Raw genomic sequence first — 17,001 nt, forward strand, 5'->3', positions numbered from 1 at the left:
TGAAATATTATTACATTATTACATTTTACCATTTTCTATTGCCTTATATTGTAAAATGTAATATAATGTGATGCAAAGCTGAATAACTCCAACATTACTCCAGTATTCAGTGTCACATGATCCTTCAGATATCATAATAATATGCTGATTTGCTGCTCAAGAAACATTTATTATTATTGCTTAATGTTTTATTTTCAGGAATCTTTGATGATCAGAAAAAAAAATAAATAAATAAAGATCTTTACTGTCACTCTTGATTAATTTAATGCAAACTTGCTGTATGAATTTCTTTCTAACAATAAGTGCACGCAGAATCAAATGAAGAAGTGTTTCCACATTATAAATGTTTGTATATCACGTATTTTATCACCACTCAGGAGGACATGAACTGGTTTATAATGAGTCACATGTTAGATTAATAACCATGCATGAGAGGACGAAAGCTACGTCAGCGCTGTAATGAAAATGTATAGTGGGTATTAGTTTTCTGCTGGGTCGATATGTGTCGGATTCCCGTTGACGCGTCTGAGATTACAGTGGGGTGAATGTGCTAAACTGCCAACCGAACTATGTGACAGCCTGAGCCCAGCAAATGTACATGTTGGATCAAACGTCCTGGGCCGAAGCGGAGGTGAATATGTACGTGTTAGGCCGATGTGACAGAGATATATATGAGGCCTGATAAAGTACTGTGAAAAACAGAAGTGTCAGGAGAATAAGTTCCATTAACCCCACGCATCGTGTAATCTGAGACCAGGATCGATAGATGGAGTACTAAACAGAACAGTGAATCCAGAAAGAAATCAATACAAACCACTTCCAGGCCGTTTAGCATCAAACTGCTGCCCCTGCAATATACTGCTGAACGCTCACACTGAGATTACCGTCACATCATTAAAACAACGCTAAATGTCAGAGCGCTCACCCAACCGGTCCACTAATCATCTAGGTTTAGGACGGGCATCCCGCACTAAACTAACTGGGATTACGAACTGTGGTACACAGAGTGACGTCAGGTAGTCTGTACACTATAAAAAATGCTGGGTTCAGCCTGTTGGGTCATTTTATTGGGTTGTTTTTAATATTTTTACCCAGGTGCTGGGTAGTTTTTCTATACCTAAGCAGCTGGGTCATTTTTAATGCTGGGGTTGAGCTTGTCTCCGACGAATAACTCAGCTGCTGAGTTCCAGTTAAACGCGGGCTTTTTGAGTCCTCTACAGCTACGAGTGAAACGCGAACAGCAGCCCATCACCGGCTCAGATTTCAGCGACACACCGGCACGCCTATCAGCACTATTTCGGTAAAAAGTGATTACAGAGAACGGTTGAATACACTTAAATTAAAATGCTACTTTTAAATGTTGCAGTTTTTTATTTCTAAAATGCTTGTTAAACGAGTTTAAATGTAAGTAATATTGTAAACTATGCTGTATTTACCCAAATAAATTCAATTTGTCTTGTATTTTGTCCATGGGTGTTCTTGCTTAATAATAAATGTTCCATCTTTTGATTATTGCTGTTGCCTCAAGTATTGTGTGTGTGAATTCTAAATTCCAGCCCATTTTAAACCAGCAATATAATAATTTTTAAACAATAGTTGATTTAAATAAAACAACCCAGCATGGTGGGTAAAAACATTTAACAAAACCAGCTGGGTCAAAATAACCCAGCATGTGTTCTGTCCAATATTTACCCAGCGCTGGGTTGCCGAATAACCCAAGTTGGGTTGTTTTTAACCCAGCATATTTTAGAGTGTATAACACAACCCTAAAAACCATAACCCTGTTAACCAGTGCTGGGTAGTAACTGATTACATGTAATCTGGATTACGTAATCTCGGATTCCAAAAATTGAGTACACGTAATTGGATTAAATTACATTTTAAAATGCTCACATTCAGATTACGGTTACTTTTTCTGGACTACATGATTACATATTATTCACACAATGCCTCTAAATTATTCATAATTACAGTTTTTTTCAAAATGCTTACAGTTTATGAAACTATGGCTCCATTTCTCAAAACTCTACACACAAAACACACACACAACATACAAAACGTCACACACATCTTGCAAAATCAAACACTTCTTTGAAAACGGTTTTAACTCTTCTAAAAATGGTATTTCTGCATAGTAACTCTACACACAAACATAAAATAATTAGCCACATACACGCCAAGCTACACACAGACGTGAAAGATGTAAAACACTACTCTCCTAGTCTTTTGCTTGTTCAGAGTGCAGTGGAGCACAGGAGTTTGTCATAGCACTCGCACATAATGTACATGCATATGCACATATACACTGTATACAGTATGTACAACTGATGAATTCTACACAGTTATGCAACTGAACTGAATCAATACTGAACTGACTTGAGCTGTAGAATGACACTATTGAATTGTTAGAGCTGTTTTACAGTAGAATGTGAATTTGATGCTACTATGAAGCTGCTGTGAAACAATCTATGTTGTATGAAGCACTTTAAAAAAATAAAGTTGACTTTCTGACTTGGCTTGTATGCATGTTCAGGACAGACAGACAGACAGATTTCTTTCTCTTTGCTTTTTTATATCAACATGGTACACATTTAATGGTATGTTTAAAACAAGTTAGGTAAAAAGTAATCTAAAAAGTAGTCAGAATACATTACCTTAATTGAGTAACTTAGATTTCATTACTAACTACAATTTTTATCACGTAATCTATAATCAGTAAGGAGTAAAATTTGTAAGTAATCTACCCAGCACTGCTGTTAACTGGTTAAATTCCAAGTTCAGTCATGAAACTCTAGATGGCACAGGCTGATGGGTCGTTAACGCAAATTGATGATATTCACAGTGTTAAACTACTTGGAACAAGCTGATTGGTTAATGTTGCTCATGCAGCCAATGAGCTTACTACTTTACATTTAAATGGCTGGTTAGTATATTCACTGACCATTTTGCAGCGCGCTTTAAACCCTCCGCCCTCCCCAGCTCCACCGTTATAGATCTGCTACGGGTTATTTTATATGCTATTTGTGTGGCAGCAGTATTTCTTAAATACTCACAGTACCGTATCGGCATATGTATTGGCAGCAGCAAGTTCCTGTACTTGCTTTAAAGCAGCACAATAATCTACAACTACAGCAGCAGCAATTCAGCAGCAGCAGCGTAGCAGTTCTATTCTGCCAAGATTAAATGCATAAACACTGTCACATCCATTCCATGCTAAAATCTTCCAAGAGTTGTCATGATAGAATTCTCAGTTACTTCACCACAGTGAAAAACTCTAATAGAGATTTAAATTAGTGTGAGAGTGCAAGTTCTGCTGTTGATCTACTGACAATGTGCAAATTAAAGAACACAGACACAGCTGGATCATTTCCATAGTGACCAACACAATCTACCGAGAGCAGTGCAAATTAGCGCAGAGACAATGATAATCATGTGTGTGTAATCTACTAACACAGCGCAAAATGTGTTAAGACATGCTTTTTGGGGGTGTTAAATAAAGTCACTTAATTGACTACTGCAAACCTTAGTAAATCACATTGCATGATTCATTTAAATACTCTCCTCCCAGAAATTTTGTGTGAAACTCCTACAAATGCATATGCAAGAAGTTCAGCTGCAAAAATGACTGTGTCTGCGCCTTTTAATTGCTAATGTTTGACTGTATGTCTTTAGTAACTCCTGACAGTAGTTTGTTCACAGTAAAAGAGGGTTTGTGTTGGCACAAGCTGTTATTAAATCAGGCCCTTTATATTTTAACATCACATTATATGCAATTTTACTGTATAATACTGTCAAATTTGTTTTACTGTATAATACTGTCAAATACTGTCAATTTTCATGTAAAATTGATCAATTTCCCTGTTGGTTCCCAATGGTGTTCCATGTTCCAAGTTGGTGATACATCATATACGATAATATTTTAAATAAATTAGAATGTCGTGAAAAAGTTCATTTATTTCAGTAATTCAACTCAAATTGTGAAACTCGTGTATTAAATAAATTCAATGCACACAGACTGAAGTAGTTTAAGTCTTTGGTTCCTTTATTTGTGATGATTTTGGCTCACATTTAACAAAAACCCACCAATTCACTCAACAAATCTCAACAAATTAGAATACTTCATAAGACCAATAAAAAAAAAAAAAACGTTTTTAGTGAATTGTTGGCCTTCTGGAAAGTATGTTCATTTACTGTATATGTACTCAATACTTGGTAGGAGCTCCTTTTGCTTTAATTACTGCCTCAATTCGGCGTGGCATGGAGGTGATCAGTTAGTGGCACTGCTGAGGTGGTATGGAAGCCCAGGTTTCTTTGACAGTAGCCTTCAGCTCATCTGCATTGTTGGGTCTGGTGTCTCTCATCTTCCTCTTGACAATACCCCATAGATTCTCTATGGGGTTCAGGTCAGGCGAGTTTGCTGGCCAATCAAACACAGTAACACCATGGTCATTGAACCAGCTTTTGCTACCTTTGGCAGTGTGGTCAGGTGCCAAGTCCTGCTGGAAAATGAAATCAGGATCTCCATCAAGCTTGTCAGCAGAAGGAAGCATGAAGTGCTCTAAAATCTCCTGGTAGATGGCTGCGTTGACTGTGGACATCGGAAAACACAGTGGACCAACACCAGCAGATGACATGGCAGCCCAAATCATCACTGACTGTGGAAACTTCACACTGGACTTCAAGCAACATGGATTCTGTGCCTCTCCACACTTCCTCCAGACTCTGGGACCTTGATTTCCAAATGAAATGCAAAATTTACTTTCATCTGAAAAGAGGACTTTGGACCACTGAGCAACAGTCAGTTCTTTTTCTCCACAGCCCAGGTAGGACGCTTCTGACGTTGTTTATGGTTCAGAAGTGGCTTGGTAGCCCTTTTCCTGAAGACATCTGAGCGTGGTGACTCCTGATGCACTGACTCCAGCTTCAGTCCACTCCTTGTGAAGCTCTCACAAGTGTTTGAATCAGCTTTGCTTGACAGTATTCTCAAGCTTGCGGTCATCCCTGTTACTTGTGCACCTTTTCCTGTTACTTGTGCACCTTTTCCTACCCAAATTCTTCCTTCCAGTCAACTTTGAATTTAATATGCTTTGATACAGCACTCTGTAAACAGCCACACCTTTCAGTAATGACCTTCTGTGACTTACCCTCTTTGTGGAGGGCGTCAATGTTCGTCTTCTAGATCATTGCCAAGTCAGCAGTCTTCTCCATTATTGTGGTATCAAAGAACAAGAGATACCCAGAATTTATACTGTAGGGATGGTCATTAATTGAAACTCAAATGTAAATATTCTAATATTTTGAGATACTGATTTTTGACTTTCATGAGCTGAAAGCTCTAATAATCAAAATTAAAACAAAAAAACTTTTGAAATATTTTACTTTACATGCAATGAATCTAAAATATATGAAAGTTTCACTTTTTGAAACAACTTACAAGAAAAAATTTACTTTTTTCACGACATTCTAATTTATTGAGATGCACCTGTAGATGTTGACATTTTTGTTGATAAATGAGGTGGGAAGAATTCTTTATAAAAATTAACAATAATGACTTAACTATGAAAATATTTTGTAATTATTAAATAAAATACATTTAAAAAAATAAAAGCAATGCCTCATTATTGACACAATGGCATTTTTATTTGTATTTTTTTTTTTCTTAAATATATGAACAGGGAGAATTATTTACAGGGAGAAACAAAGAATAATTATAAATGGTAAAACACAATGTACGTCCATGTTTTTTTGTTTGATTTTAGTTTTTTGTCCAGAAAATTCCTTAATAAGCCACACAATTTGAGGTATAATTCATGTCAGGAGCGCAAATAGTGCTGGATGAGTTATGTAAGAAGTCTCTATGGTCCATTCAAATGCCTGACTCTAAGTATATGAACAATAATTCAGAAATCATTCTGTGAGATTTGAGTAGGAGAACAGGTCAGCCGTTGCTCAACCTCCGGGGATAGTGAACAGTCTGCACTCCAACACTTCTGGGCAGAATAGTGTTTATCACAGACAGACGTGTGCACGTGTGTGTGAAACACAGTCACATGTCCGGTATAAGTAAACGCACACACATCCTTTACAAGTGTGTGTGTGTGTGTGTGAACATGCAGAGAAAGACAGACTTCAGTGAGAACACCACACAATGATTCTCCCTGTTCACACATACAGTATCAACCCAGAGACTCTCAGGCTTGCATGGGTGGCGACCCAGACAGGCGATGATATAGTGTACAGAAATAACCAATCACACACACACACACACACACACACACACACACATCTAGACATCCAACAACACTTTAGTTTCATACCCATCATATAATATGCATAACTTCACAAGCAACCTAAGAAATATTTCATAGCTTTAAACCAGTGGATCTCAAGCTTTTTGACTCCAGGTCATTTGTGATTTACTGGATACATTTTATTTTAATGCTTGTTTTGTCTTATTTGAAATCATTTAAGTCATGCTAAGGCCCCCTGGTTGAGAACCACTGTTTTAAATTATTTCAATAATTTCATCAGTTTATTATATCTACGTATATAAAGTTTGGCTGCACAATTTACAGTTGTATATAAATTGAGTTTTCTATTATAACAATGTCATAACAGCAGTGCATTTAGATTTGTTCCCAAAAAGAAGGTTTTAGAATTTATTTTATTTAGGATTTATTTCAATAATGTATTTTAAAAAATGTATTCCATATTTTTCAACAATATTTATTAAAGGTATTTATAAAATATTTACTAAAACACTCAAGAGCAGAATAATAAAAAGAGAAGGTAATTAATTTAGGAAAATTACCTTCTATTCTTTAAGTGTATACAGGATAATATGGCAAAAAAAAAGTTATTCCAATCTAAATCAAAAGGAATCATTTTTAATTAGAATATCCAATAAAATACTGGATGTTTTTCATAATTGTGCAGTCCTAACAGACAGTGTTGCTCATGAAATTCTCATGAATACTCTATGTTGGGCACTACAACTAAAGACTGATTAAAATCAGGACAGATATGTGGGTGAGGAAGTGTACTAAGGCTATATAGTCATAATTCATGAGTTCATCAATGGCCATGATGTATATGTTTACTCACCAGCAATGGAAAAGTGCACACAGAGAAAAGAAGACAGAAGCACATGTAAAACTAGATTTAAAGCGTGACACACAAACAGAATGACAGGCAGAGGACGCTGAATTCACTCCAAGAACCATAACTATAGCAATAACTATATTAGTGCCCACAGCAATGGACTTTCTATGCAGCCTTAAATGCTTGAGCTTTTCAAAGTCAGGTGGATTCTCACTGTCAGTAATTGTATCATTCAACAGCTGGGGGGGGGGGAATCATTCTGACAGTGATTCCAACGATATCGTTCCTTGTTATCATTATAGTTGTCGTGTAGATGTCTCTATTCTCATACAATTAGAACAATTATTAAAACTTTGTACTTGTAGTTATCATTACAATTATTGTCCTTAGTGTGAACAGGACTTAAATCTGTACTGGCAAAACAAAGCCACTTTGATATCTGCATTAAAACGGTGAGGTTTAAGAGGCAGCTGATGTAGGGTGACCACATGTGGCTTTCTAAATGAGCCTAAAATGTCCAGGTTTTGGCTTTGTATATCTGTTGTTTTCATACTTACTGAGGATAATGACTGAAAAGTAGTTTGACCAATAGTGTGCAGTAGGGCTATCCCGATTCCTCGATTCAATTCGAGTGCTCGATTTAAAAAATATCCTCGATTGCATTTTGCCCGTGTTGAGTAACCGGCAAAATACCGGAAGTGGTGCATTCCATGGACGAGAATCCATTAAACACATTATTAGACCGTTCTCCTGTAGAACACATACTGAACATGCTGAACGATACATTGAGGTCTTACACTGCAAACAAATGGCTTATCTTACTTAGTATTTTTCTCTTGTTTCTAGTCAAAATATCTAAAAATCTTAAATCAAGATACTTTTACTAGATAAGCAAAATGACATAAGATATTTAGTCTTAATATTAAGATTAAAAGACTAAATTAAGTGCGTTTTGCTTAAAACAAGTAAAATCATCTGCCAGTGGGGTAAGTAAAATATTCTTAAAACAAGAGCATTTTACTTACCCCACTGGCAGATAATTTTACCTGTTTTAAGCAAAATGCGCTTAATTTATTTTTTATTTTTTTCCCCCTGGAAACAAGACTAAATATCTTAAATTAAGATATTTTTACTAGTCAAGCAAAATTACTTAAGATTTTTAGATATTTTGACTAGAAACAAGAGAAAAATACTAAGTAAGATAAGCCATTTTTTGCAGTGTAAGACACGAAACAGTATTTATATAATTTTTTACCTCTTATCCGTTCACAACATCCGGCATGTGACTCGTCAACATGCTCTGGCATAGTAGACGCATGAACAGAAGCGATCTAAACAATGAGTGATGAATAGACGCGACAGATACTATGCCAGAGCACATTGACGCGTCACGCGCTGGATGTTGTGAACGGATGTTGTGAACAGACCGATCGTTTTGTGTTTTAAGACCTCAATGTATCGTCACGAGCATCAGGGTTTAATTTGGTTTTGTCTGTGTATGTTTTTTCGTCTCTCAAAGCCGTGGGTCCCATTGACTGCCATTATTTGACTGACAGACTGCAACGGTTTGAGTTAAAAATCTTCGTTTGTGTTCTACTGAAGAAACAAAGTCAGCTACATCTTGGATGCCCTGGGGGTAAGCAGATAAACATCAAATTTTCATTTTTGGGTGAACTATCCCTTTAAACCCATTTAAAAATCATAATAAAGCATAATGTTATTGCAAACGCTATGATTCAATTAAATAAATATATGTGATGCAGGTTTAATATATGTGCTTTAATTATTTACACACGTGTTGGTTACGTAACGTTACATCTGTGTCAGTGAATGCTGCTCCACATGAACTGTTATCGTTTATATGAGTGGAGCATCTCAAACTCCATCTCTGCATATTGTTGTGTGTTTGGGTTTATTTATAACATTCATCTGGGAACACAACGTGTGCCATTTCATCAGATTTGTAAGGTAAATCATTTATTAACCTACGCAAACACAGGAGAATACATCAATATCTTTCCCATTATGCAAACTGTTCATCGCGACTTCAAAATAAAAGCTCAAACCCTCACTCTGAGTTTACATGTTTTGATATCCACATATTCAAGAAATTACAGTATCTGTAGCATTTCTGACGTAAAGAACTGACCAAATATTAAAGATAAAGCGGACATCTGAATGAAATGTTGTTGAGTCAATATTAAACAAAGATTAGATCGCGCTGTAAAGTGTAAAAGCAACAGTTTTGTTCAATAAAACCATGATTACTTGCTTTGGATACTTTGTTTGAACTAATTATTGTGTCATTGCTATTATATATGTATTTTAAGTCATTTTAAAGGCTACTGTTTGCTTAGGTCTATTTTTATTACTATAAAAAAATGTATTATAATAATGTGATTACTCAATTAATCGTCAGAATAATCGACAGATTACTCGATTACCAAAAAAAATTGTTAGTGACAGCCCTAGTGTGCAGGCATTATACATAATCGAACAATCACAGCGCACGATAAGGCAGGATCTACAGAGAACTGTGCAATGTATGTACACGTACATATAATGTATGAAGACTGTAAAGAAAACGTCAGTAAGAAAACAAAGCCAAACTCAGGACATTTAATTTTTAGAAATCCCCGCTAGGACACGTGGGGGGAAAAGAGGATGGATGGTCACCCTGTTTAATAGGCTTTATTCTTTATAAATCATTTAAATTAATTTCCAGCTATTTATTATAGTAGAATGAAGAATAGGGGCATGGCAATGTTAATAAATATATAGGACAACGCCAGTGAGTTTACCAAAGCTCTCAAATGAATGTAAGATAACATAAAATTGAGTCCTCATGATGTAATGTACAGCATAATGATAATCTGAATGGGTCAGGTTTCATTGGTATTACATGGTGGGTAAATGCATTATGAACCACATGACTAAAATGAATGAGAGTTTTAAAAAGATAATGTATCTTACCTCTCTTTGCACTCCAATCACATAAAATGTTTTCCCTTCAAACTTAAATTTGCTGACATCTGCCCTGCAAGAGTGAGGGATACAAATGAAACGTTACAAGTGAGGCGTTCAATGTAAAAGGTTCATGTCAACAGACACTCTAACGCTATGAAAGGGAAACTCTTCAAAAGCATTCATCTGCTTGTTGACTGTGAGCTGGTGTTAACAGCTGTACAAAACCTCATATGTTATAGATCAGGAGCACCCACAGACCGCTCACCCTTCCGCTGATCGACTGGCCTTACATAATGTCTGTGAGTCACGGCGTATAGGCTTTCAACTGTCTGTTCAACTGGGTTTTATTTACAAGCTCTCAAGCTGATTTTGAGGAAGAACAGATCCTAGATGCAACTCAATTTGCAAGGTTATTGCATCAGATCTTTAAAAGATATTCAAGAATTTTACTGGAAATACTTAATGGCAAGACATCCTTGAGAAATATACGTATATATATATATTTTTTTGCTTTGTTCTCAGAGTCTGATTGCAAGTTTACACCAAGGATGATAACTATAATGATAAAGATAAACTATAACATTTTCATTCCACAAGAATAGGAAATTCACACCACAGGTAACAGTAACAACACCGAGGAACAATATTGTTGGAATCACTATGAAAACGATTTTTTTCAAGCCGATGAACAATTAAAAACACCGGCAGCCAATCAGAATCAACCTGACTTTAAAAGAGCTCTAGCATTTAAAACAGCAGATGACAAAACTGCACAATGCACTTATTACAAATAGAACATTATCATCCATTGGTGTGGACACTAATATGGCTATAGTTATTTTTATAGTTCTTGGTGTGAACGGGCCTTTACTCACTCCTACACCAAAAATGGCAACTATCAGAATAACTATACACCAATGGAGAGATAACTTCTGTTTATTATTATTGTCGCTTATAATGCTCAAGCTCATTTAAAGTTGTTTGGATTCTGATTGGCTGTCGATGTTTTTATCATTCATCAGCTGGAAATAATAATTCTGAAAGTGTTGTTTTCTGTGTTGTTATTGTTATTATTACTCACAAAATTAGAACAATTATTATAACTTTACAGTTATAGTTATCATTATAGTTATCATCCATGGTGACTATAAGGATTTAAAGGGATAGTTCACCAAAAAGGTAAAATTCTGTCATTAATTACTCACCCTCATGTCGTTCCAAACCTGTAAGACAGGGGTCACCAGACTCGGTCCTGCAGAGTTTAGCTCCAACCCTAATTAAACACACCTAAAGCAGCTAATCAAGGTCTTGCTAGGTATACTTGAAACTTCCAGGCAGGTGTGTTGAGGCAAGTTGGAGCTAAACTCTGCAAGACCCCAGCCCTCCAGGATGAAGTTTGGTGACACCTGACGTAAGACCTTCGTTCATGTTCAGAAAACAAATGAAGATATTTTTGATGAAATCCGAGAGCTTTCTGACCCTTCATAGACAGCTGCGCAACTGACAATGTTCAAGACCCAGAAAGGTAGTAAGGACATCATTAAAATAGTCCATGTGACCATATCAACCGTGATATTATGAAGTGACAAGAATACTTTTGTGCTCAAAGAAAACAAAAATAATGTCTTTATTCAACAATTTGTCCTCTTCCACATCAGTCTTTGACGCACATTTTTATTTTTTTTTGTTTTCTTTGCCCAAACGTATTCTAGTAGCCTCATAAAATTACGGTTGAGCCACTGATGTTACATGGACTGTTTTACCGATGTCCTTACTACGTTTCTGGGTCTGGGAACATTTCAGTCGCGTTGCTGTCGATGCGGGATCTCAGATTTCATCAAAATTATCTTAATTTGTGTTCTGAAGATGAACGAAGGTCTTACATGTTTGGAACGACACATTTTTGGGTGAACTAACACTTTAAGTGGATTTTTTTCTTCAAAATAAGCTACAAAGTGGACACTAGACTTATGGAGAGGTCATTTTTACTGTTGTTCACCAAACTGTTGCGTACAAAATCCAGTTATTTCAATAGGAATCCACAAAACCAACAAAATTTTGTGCCAGGTGAAAATATTTCCCTATGGTGATTTCACAGCATGTTCAAAGATTTTACTGATTCGTTGCATTGACCAACATAAAGCTGATTGGTTTAAAAGTGACTTTTGTTTGAGCTGTGCTTGCTACACTATTGACGACAGACAATCAGCTTTCTTTGTCTGTGAAAACTAAACTGAGTAAGGTAAGGTAGTGGTGGCAAGTGAATCTGAGAAAAGTGAAAATATTTTAAGATGGTTACCATTTTAAAAGGTGGATCCGCTTATTTCCCTGGAAAACCACAAACCCTCTTGCAGTGAATCCCAGGAAGGCTGTGGATCCTGTGAAATCCTAAAATGAATTAGATTAAGCTTCAGATTCATGATGTTTCAGCTACAACCAAAAGTAGTTTTTGCGTTCCATTGCACTGCTTTTTATTTTTTCATGTAAATTTGCAAGATGGACGTCTTTGATCATTGCGTAGCTTCTTACCTTTTTTTCAGCAAATGAAGTTCAACTACTTTGACAGATATTTTTTGGTCGAGTCAGTACCTTGCAGGGATGTGGGTCGACTCCATATGTGTCCAGTGTGTAAGCCCTCTGAAGAAGATTTAACTCGGCGAGGGCAGGACACTGTCCCCTACAGAAACAAACAACACAATCTTACAATAAGATCTACAACTACGCCACACCAAATCTTTAATACTATATACTCTAAATTATTAAGGTTACACATACAATACTGTTATAAATAATAAAAACAATAGTAATATTCAGCAAAGATGTGTTAAACTGATCAAAAGTGACAGTTAAGACTTAAATTGTTAGAACAAAATATTAAGCATAACTGTTTTCAACATTGATTATAATAAGAAATGTTTCTTGAGCAGCAAATCAGCATATTAGAATGATTTCTGAGGGATCATGTGACACTGAAGCCTAGTGTAATGATGCTGAAAATTCAGCTTTGACATTTTTACTGTATTTTTGATCAAATAAATGCAGCCTTGGTGAGCATAAGAGAACTCTTTCAAAAACATTTAAAAACCTTACCAATCCCAAACTTTTGAATGGTGGTGTACGATTAATTGTAGTTCTCCAGTGGGCATGTGGCTTACATTTGGTGTGTTTTCTCTCACCTCAGCTCATTCTGGTGGATCTCCATGATCTTGCGCTCTAGTTTGAGGGACTGTTTGGGGAAGAGCTTGAAGTCACTGATGTAGTCTGCAGGATGTTCCTCAGGATCGTAGTCCCCAAGCTCAGCTATAACAAGATAAACAAAAACTCATCAATGATCAGATGAAAAGCTGAAGAGCCCATGTATCTTCAACAAGAGACTTTCATCTGTTCCTGATCTAAATAAGGTCCATATCCATCAGAAACTCTCTTTGCTGGTCGCTTTATGGGCAGGGAAACGTGTAAAGAGGATTGAAATATGACTGCTCATTAGTTAAAAAGCTTCCAGAAGAAAATGTCTCAGGAACACGTGTTACTGCCGCTGACAGAGTCTGATGTCAAATAGTACTCAAGCTTTGGTTACATCAGAAAATGTAATGAAAAGTGTGATTGGTTGTAAAAGTCGTCTGAACATGAGATTGTATTCTCACCCTGTACTATACAGGCTCCAAGATACGCAGCATCAGCGAAGGGACACAACAGCCTACCGTGGTACACGTCTCTCTTCAGCTGCAGGTACAGAAGATACCTGACAATAGAAACAACAGTAGAAGAGACATTTCCAAAGAGTGTTAGTGTTATTTTGACATGAAACATTCACTATGGATTCTCTTTCTCTGGCTACAAGACAAAGTGTCAAATTTACATTTTTTAAATTTTTTTTAATTTTGTTTGTGAAATCCAACCTCAGATTTTGGGTTCAGGCTGTTCATATGACCCTTTAAATATGGCCCACATCAGAGACTCTGAATAAGCTCTGAATAAGCTAAATATGCATGACACTCTATCCCAACGTGTTTATAATAATATCATTTTATCTTCAACAAATCTCATAATACATTTTAAAATAATATCACATTTTGATTATTCCTAATTTAAAAGTAAGCATTATTATTTTAACTTTTCACACACACACACACACAAATACAGTAGGCTATATATAGGTTTAGAGAGAGTGCAATTCAAAATTTATTTTATTATTACAAAATTATTTTAAAAAAAATTATGATTATCACACTGAAAAAAAACTGGTAAACTGCAATATTTCTATATTTCTAAATGAAATTAAAAAAAAATGTATATGCTTTATGATATAAAATAGGCTTGGTTGTATAAATTGATGTACCGTGGAATCAAGTTAATTTAGATGCTACCATTTTTAGTTTAACTTTTTTCAATTACCCTTAATCATGCACAATTATGATAAATGATGACTTAAATTCGCTTGAATTCCAATCCACCTCTTCAACATTGACGTTACAATGTGAAATAGATTTGTACCTTATTTATAATTGAACAGAACTGAAAATGTTCAATTTTGCTGTTCACACTTTGAAACAAAACAAAACAAAAGTCAATGTCACATTTGAAGCACAACTGTAAACATGTGAAATCTGTCCAATACAAGTAAGCACAAACATATCAGCAACAATATATTAACTTTAAATGTCAAACTGAATATCACACAACAGTTAGAATTATAACTGTTTATAGTTATTTATATTTCTTACAAAAGATTATTAAAACACAATTTAAAATGTACTTTAAATTAAAACTTTTAATTTGACAAAAGCTTTACAAAGTGCACTTTTTATAAGTGTACTTAAATGTGTTAAGAAATATGAAAGTGTCTCTATTTAAGTACAGCTACAGTAAGTGGAATTAAATTAAATTTATATTATCTAAAAGTACAGTTAAAACATGTTTAGTACATTTGAGGTACTCTACTAGTGCACATTCAATACTCCCACTGAAATATGAGGAACATTCAAAACAACAGTTTACTGAACAGGATGCTTTGTCTCAAAATTTGAGAGCTTTAATGAGTTTATAGTATCACAATTGGCCAGTTAAAAAAGTAGATACCCTTCTGTTCTGGCAGGATCTCAGAGCAGAAATGTCTAGATGATCTGCATGTGCCCACTGGCAAACCAGTCCCTGCTTCAGTACACTAACATTACTAGGACCTGAGCACTCAGCACTACTGTTGCCTTAAAGAAATCTTACTTTTGCATGGCCTAAAATAAATGTAGGCACAACATAATACACCTAAGTCTGTACTTAGTCTGTAAGTCTGAACTGACAATGACATTTCAGACAGAATACACACGTGCACTTCAAAAAATAACATAATCCCTATGAGAATCTTTATTAATTTTTACAAAGTACAGAAAAAGTGCATTCGGTTGTGTTCTAGGTATGGAGGAGCTCAATATTATTTTTTTTAAATGATGGCCATGCTAGAAATTGCACAATGACCCTACATTATTAATAATTTTCATCCAAGCTCATGCATAATTACATGACTAGTGGGAATTCACAACCGATTTCACTTCCATTGCCTCATGAAACAGAAGTATACTTTTAAAAAGAGTAAAAGAGAACTGTTTTCAGACACTTAATTATATGTAACTGCAATTAAATTAAAATGTATTATATTTTACATTTTATTAAGTACATTTAGATGAACTTTAGAGTGTTTTTGTTGTTGTTGTTGTTTTTTTGACTCATTTAAGTAGGACTAAAAATACATCTTTATATGTTATTTTATAATTGAAATATAATTCAAGTGCACTTACCAAACATAAGCATTCATGACATACTAAATCATTTATATATAATTACAAATATATATATATATATTCTTAAATACACATTTGTTATGATGAGGTTGCAGTTTAATACATTTAAAATATATTAACTCTAGATGTCATATCGAATACCACACAACAGTTAGAATTACAACTGTTTATAGTTCTCACAAAAGATTATTAAAACATAATTTAAAATGTTCTTTAAAGGAAAACATTTAATATGGCATTACAAAGTGCATTTTTTCAAATTGTACTTAAATGTGTTAAGAAACAGTCATGAAAGTGTCTCTCTTTAAGTACATTGTAAGTAAGTGGCATTTAATTTAATTTATTTTGTTATTATCTAAAAGCACAGTTAAAAATGTTACAAAGTACATCTGAAGTACATTAGTGCACATTTAATACTATTAAGTACACTTCTTTTCATAAGAGTAATGTGACATACTTCAAAGTGAAACAGGATATTCAAGGAAAAATATATTTTAAGCCATTTCAGAGGTGAAGCAAGTTATCACATTTGATAAAAAATCATAAAAACTATTAGAATAACGTGCACTCACAAATCGTTCACAATAAGATTAACTGAATTATTTGATTTCATGTTGACTTATGGGGTTTGCACAACAGGATTGCAATTCATTGGCCAAACACTTTTTGTGCACTTTCGCATTTCTGTTTTCTCCATTCTCGCTCTTTCTAACCCACTACACTCAAATATTCTTTATATTAAATATTAAACAGAGAAAGAGCAGAAGGAAAGAACTATAGTTGTTTTCTATGTCAAACTGAGCTTTAACAGAAAAAAACTCTGGGGCGGAGTAGAAAATAGCTTGAACGTTCACATTAATGCATCCCTTGTCCATCTCAATCCCTTCCTTCTTGTTTCACATGATGTTCCCATTTAACTCAAATAACCTGGGCTCCCTGATACACTCTCACACACATACGCCTTTGCACTCTTTCAAGCTTCTGTCTGGCCACAGGAACATCCTGGTCTTCCAGCGCGCAGAGAAAGCGTGGAAGATCCAGAAAGACAAATACATTTATCTTCACAGTTCAGATGGTGCACATGCACTGAGCATCATGTTGTGAGAGCAGCACTAATGAGTTAGTCACACTAACAATC

The 17,001-nt window shown here is 35.2% G+C and overlaps 1 protein-coding gene across 2 annotated transcripts in view; it reads right to left on the reverse strand.

Annotated features, from left to right (window-relative positions):
- Nucleotides 1-17,001, reverse strand: part of frmd3 (FERM domain containing 3) — a 70,529-nt gene that overhangs the window by 27,058 nt on the left and 26,470 nt on the right. For both annotated transcript variants that reach the window (XM_058783702.1, XM_058783701.1), the window contains exons 5-9: nt 13,713-13,810; nt 13,245-13,368; nt 12,658-12,745; nt 12,368-12,456; nt 10,075-10,138 (exon numbers count right to left, since the gene is read on the reverse strand). In XM_058783702.1, coding sequence (XP_058639685.1) covers nt 10,075-10,138; nt 12,368-12,456; nt 12,658-12,745; nt 13,245-13,368; nt 13,713-13,810 — 463 coding nt within the window. The remainder of the gene's footprint in view (nt 1-10,074; nt 10,139-12,367; nt 12,457-12,657; nt 12,746-13,244; nt 13,369-13,712; nt 13,811-17,001) is intronic.

Source organism: Onychostoma macrolepis, chromosome 08 (genome assembly GCF_012432095.1).
Source record: "Onychostoma macrolepis isolate SWU-2019 chromosome 08, ASM1243209v1, whole genome shotgun sequence".
Classification (NCBI taxonomy): domain Eukaryota; kingdom Metazoa; phylum Chordata; class Actinopteri; order Cypriniformes; family Cyprinidae; genus Onychostoma; species Onychostoma macrolepis.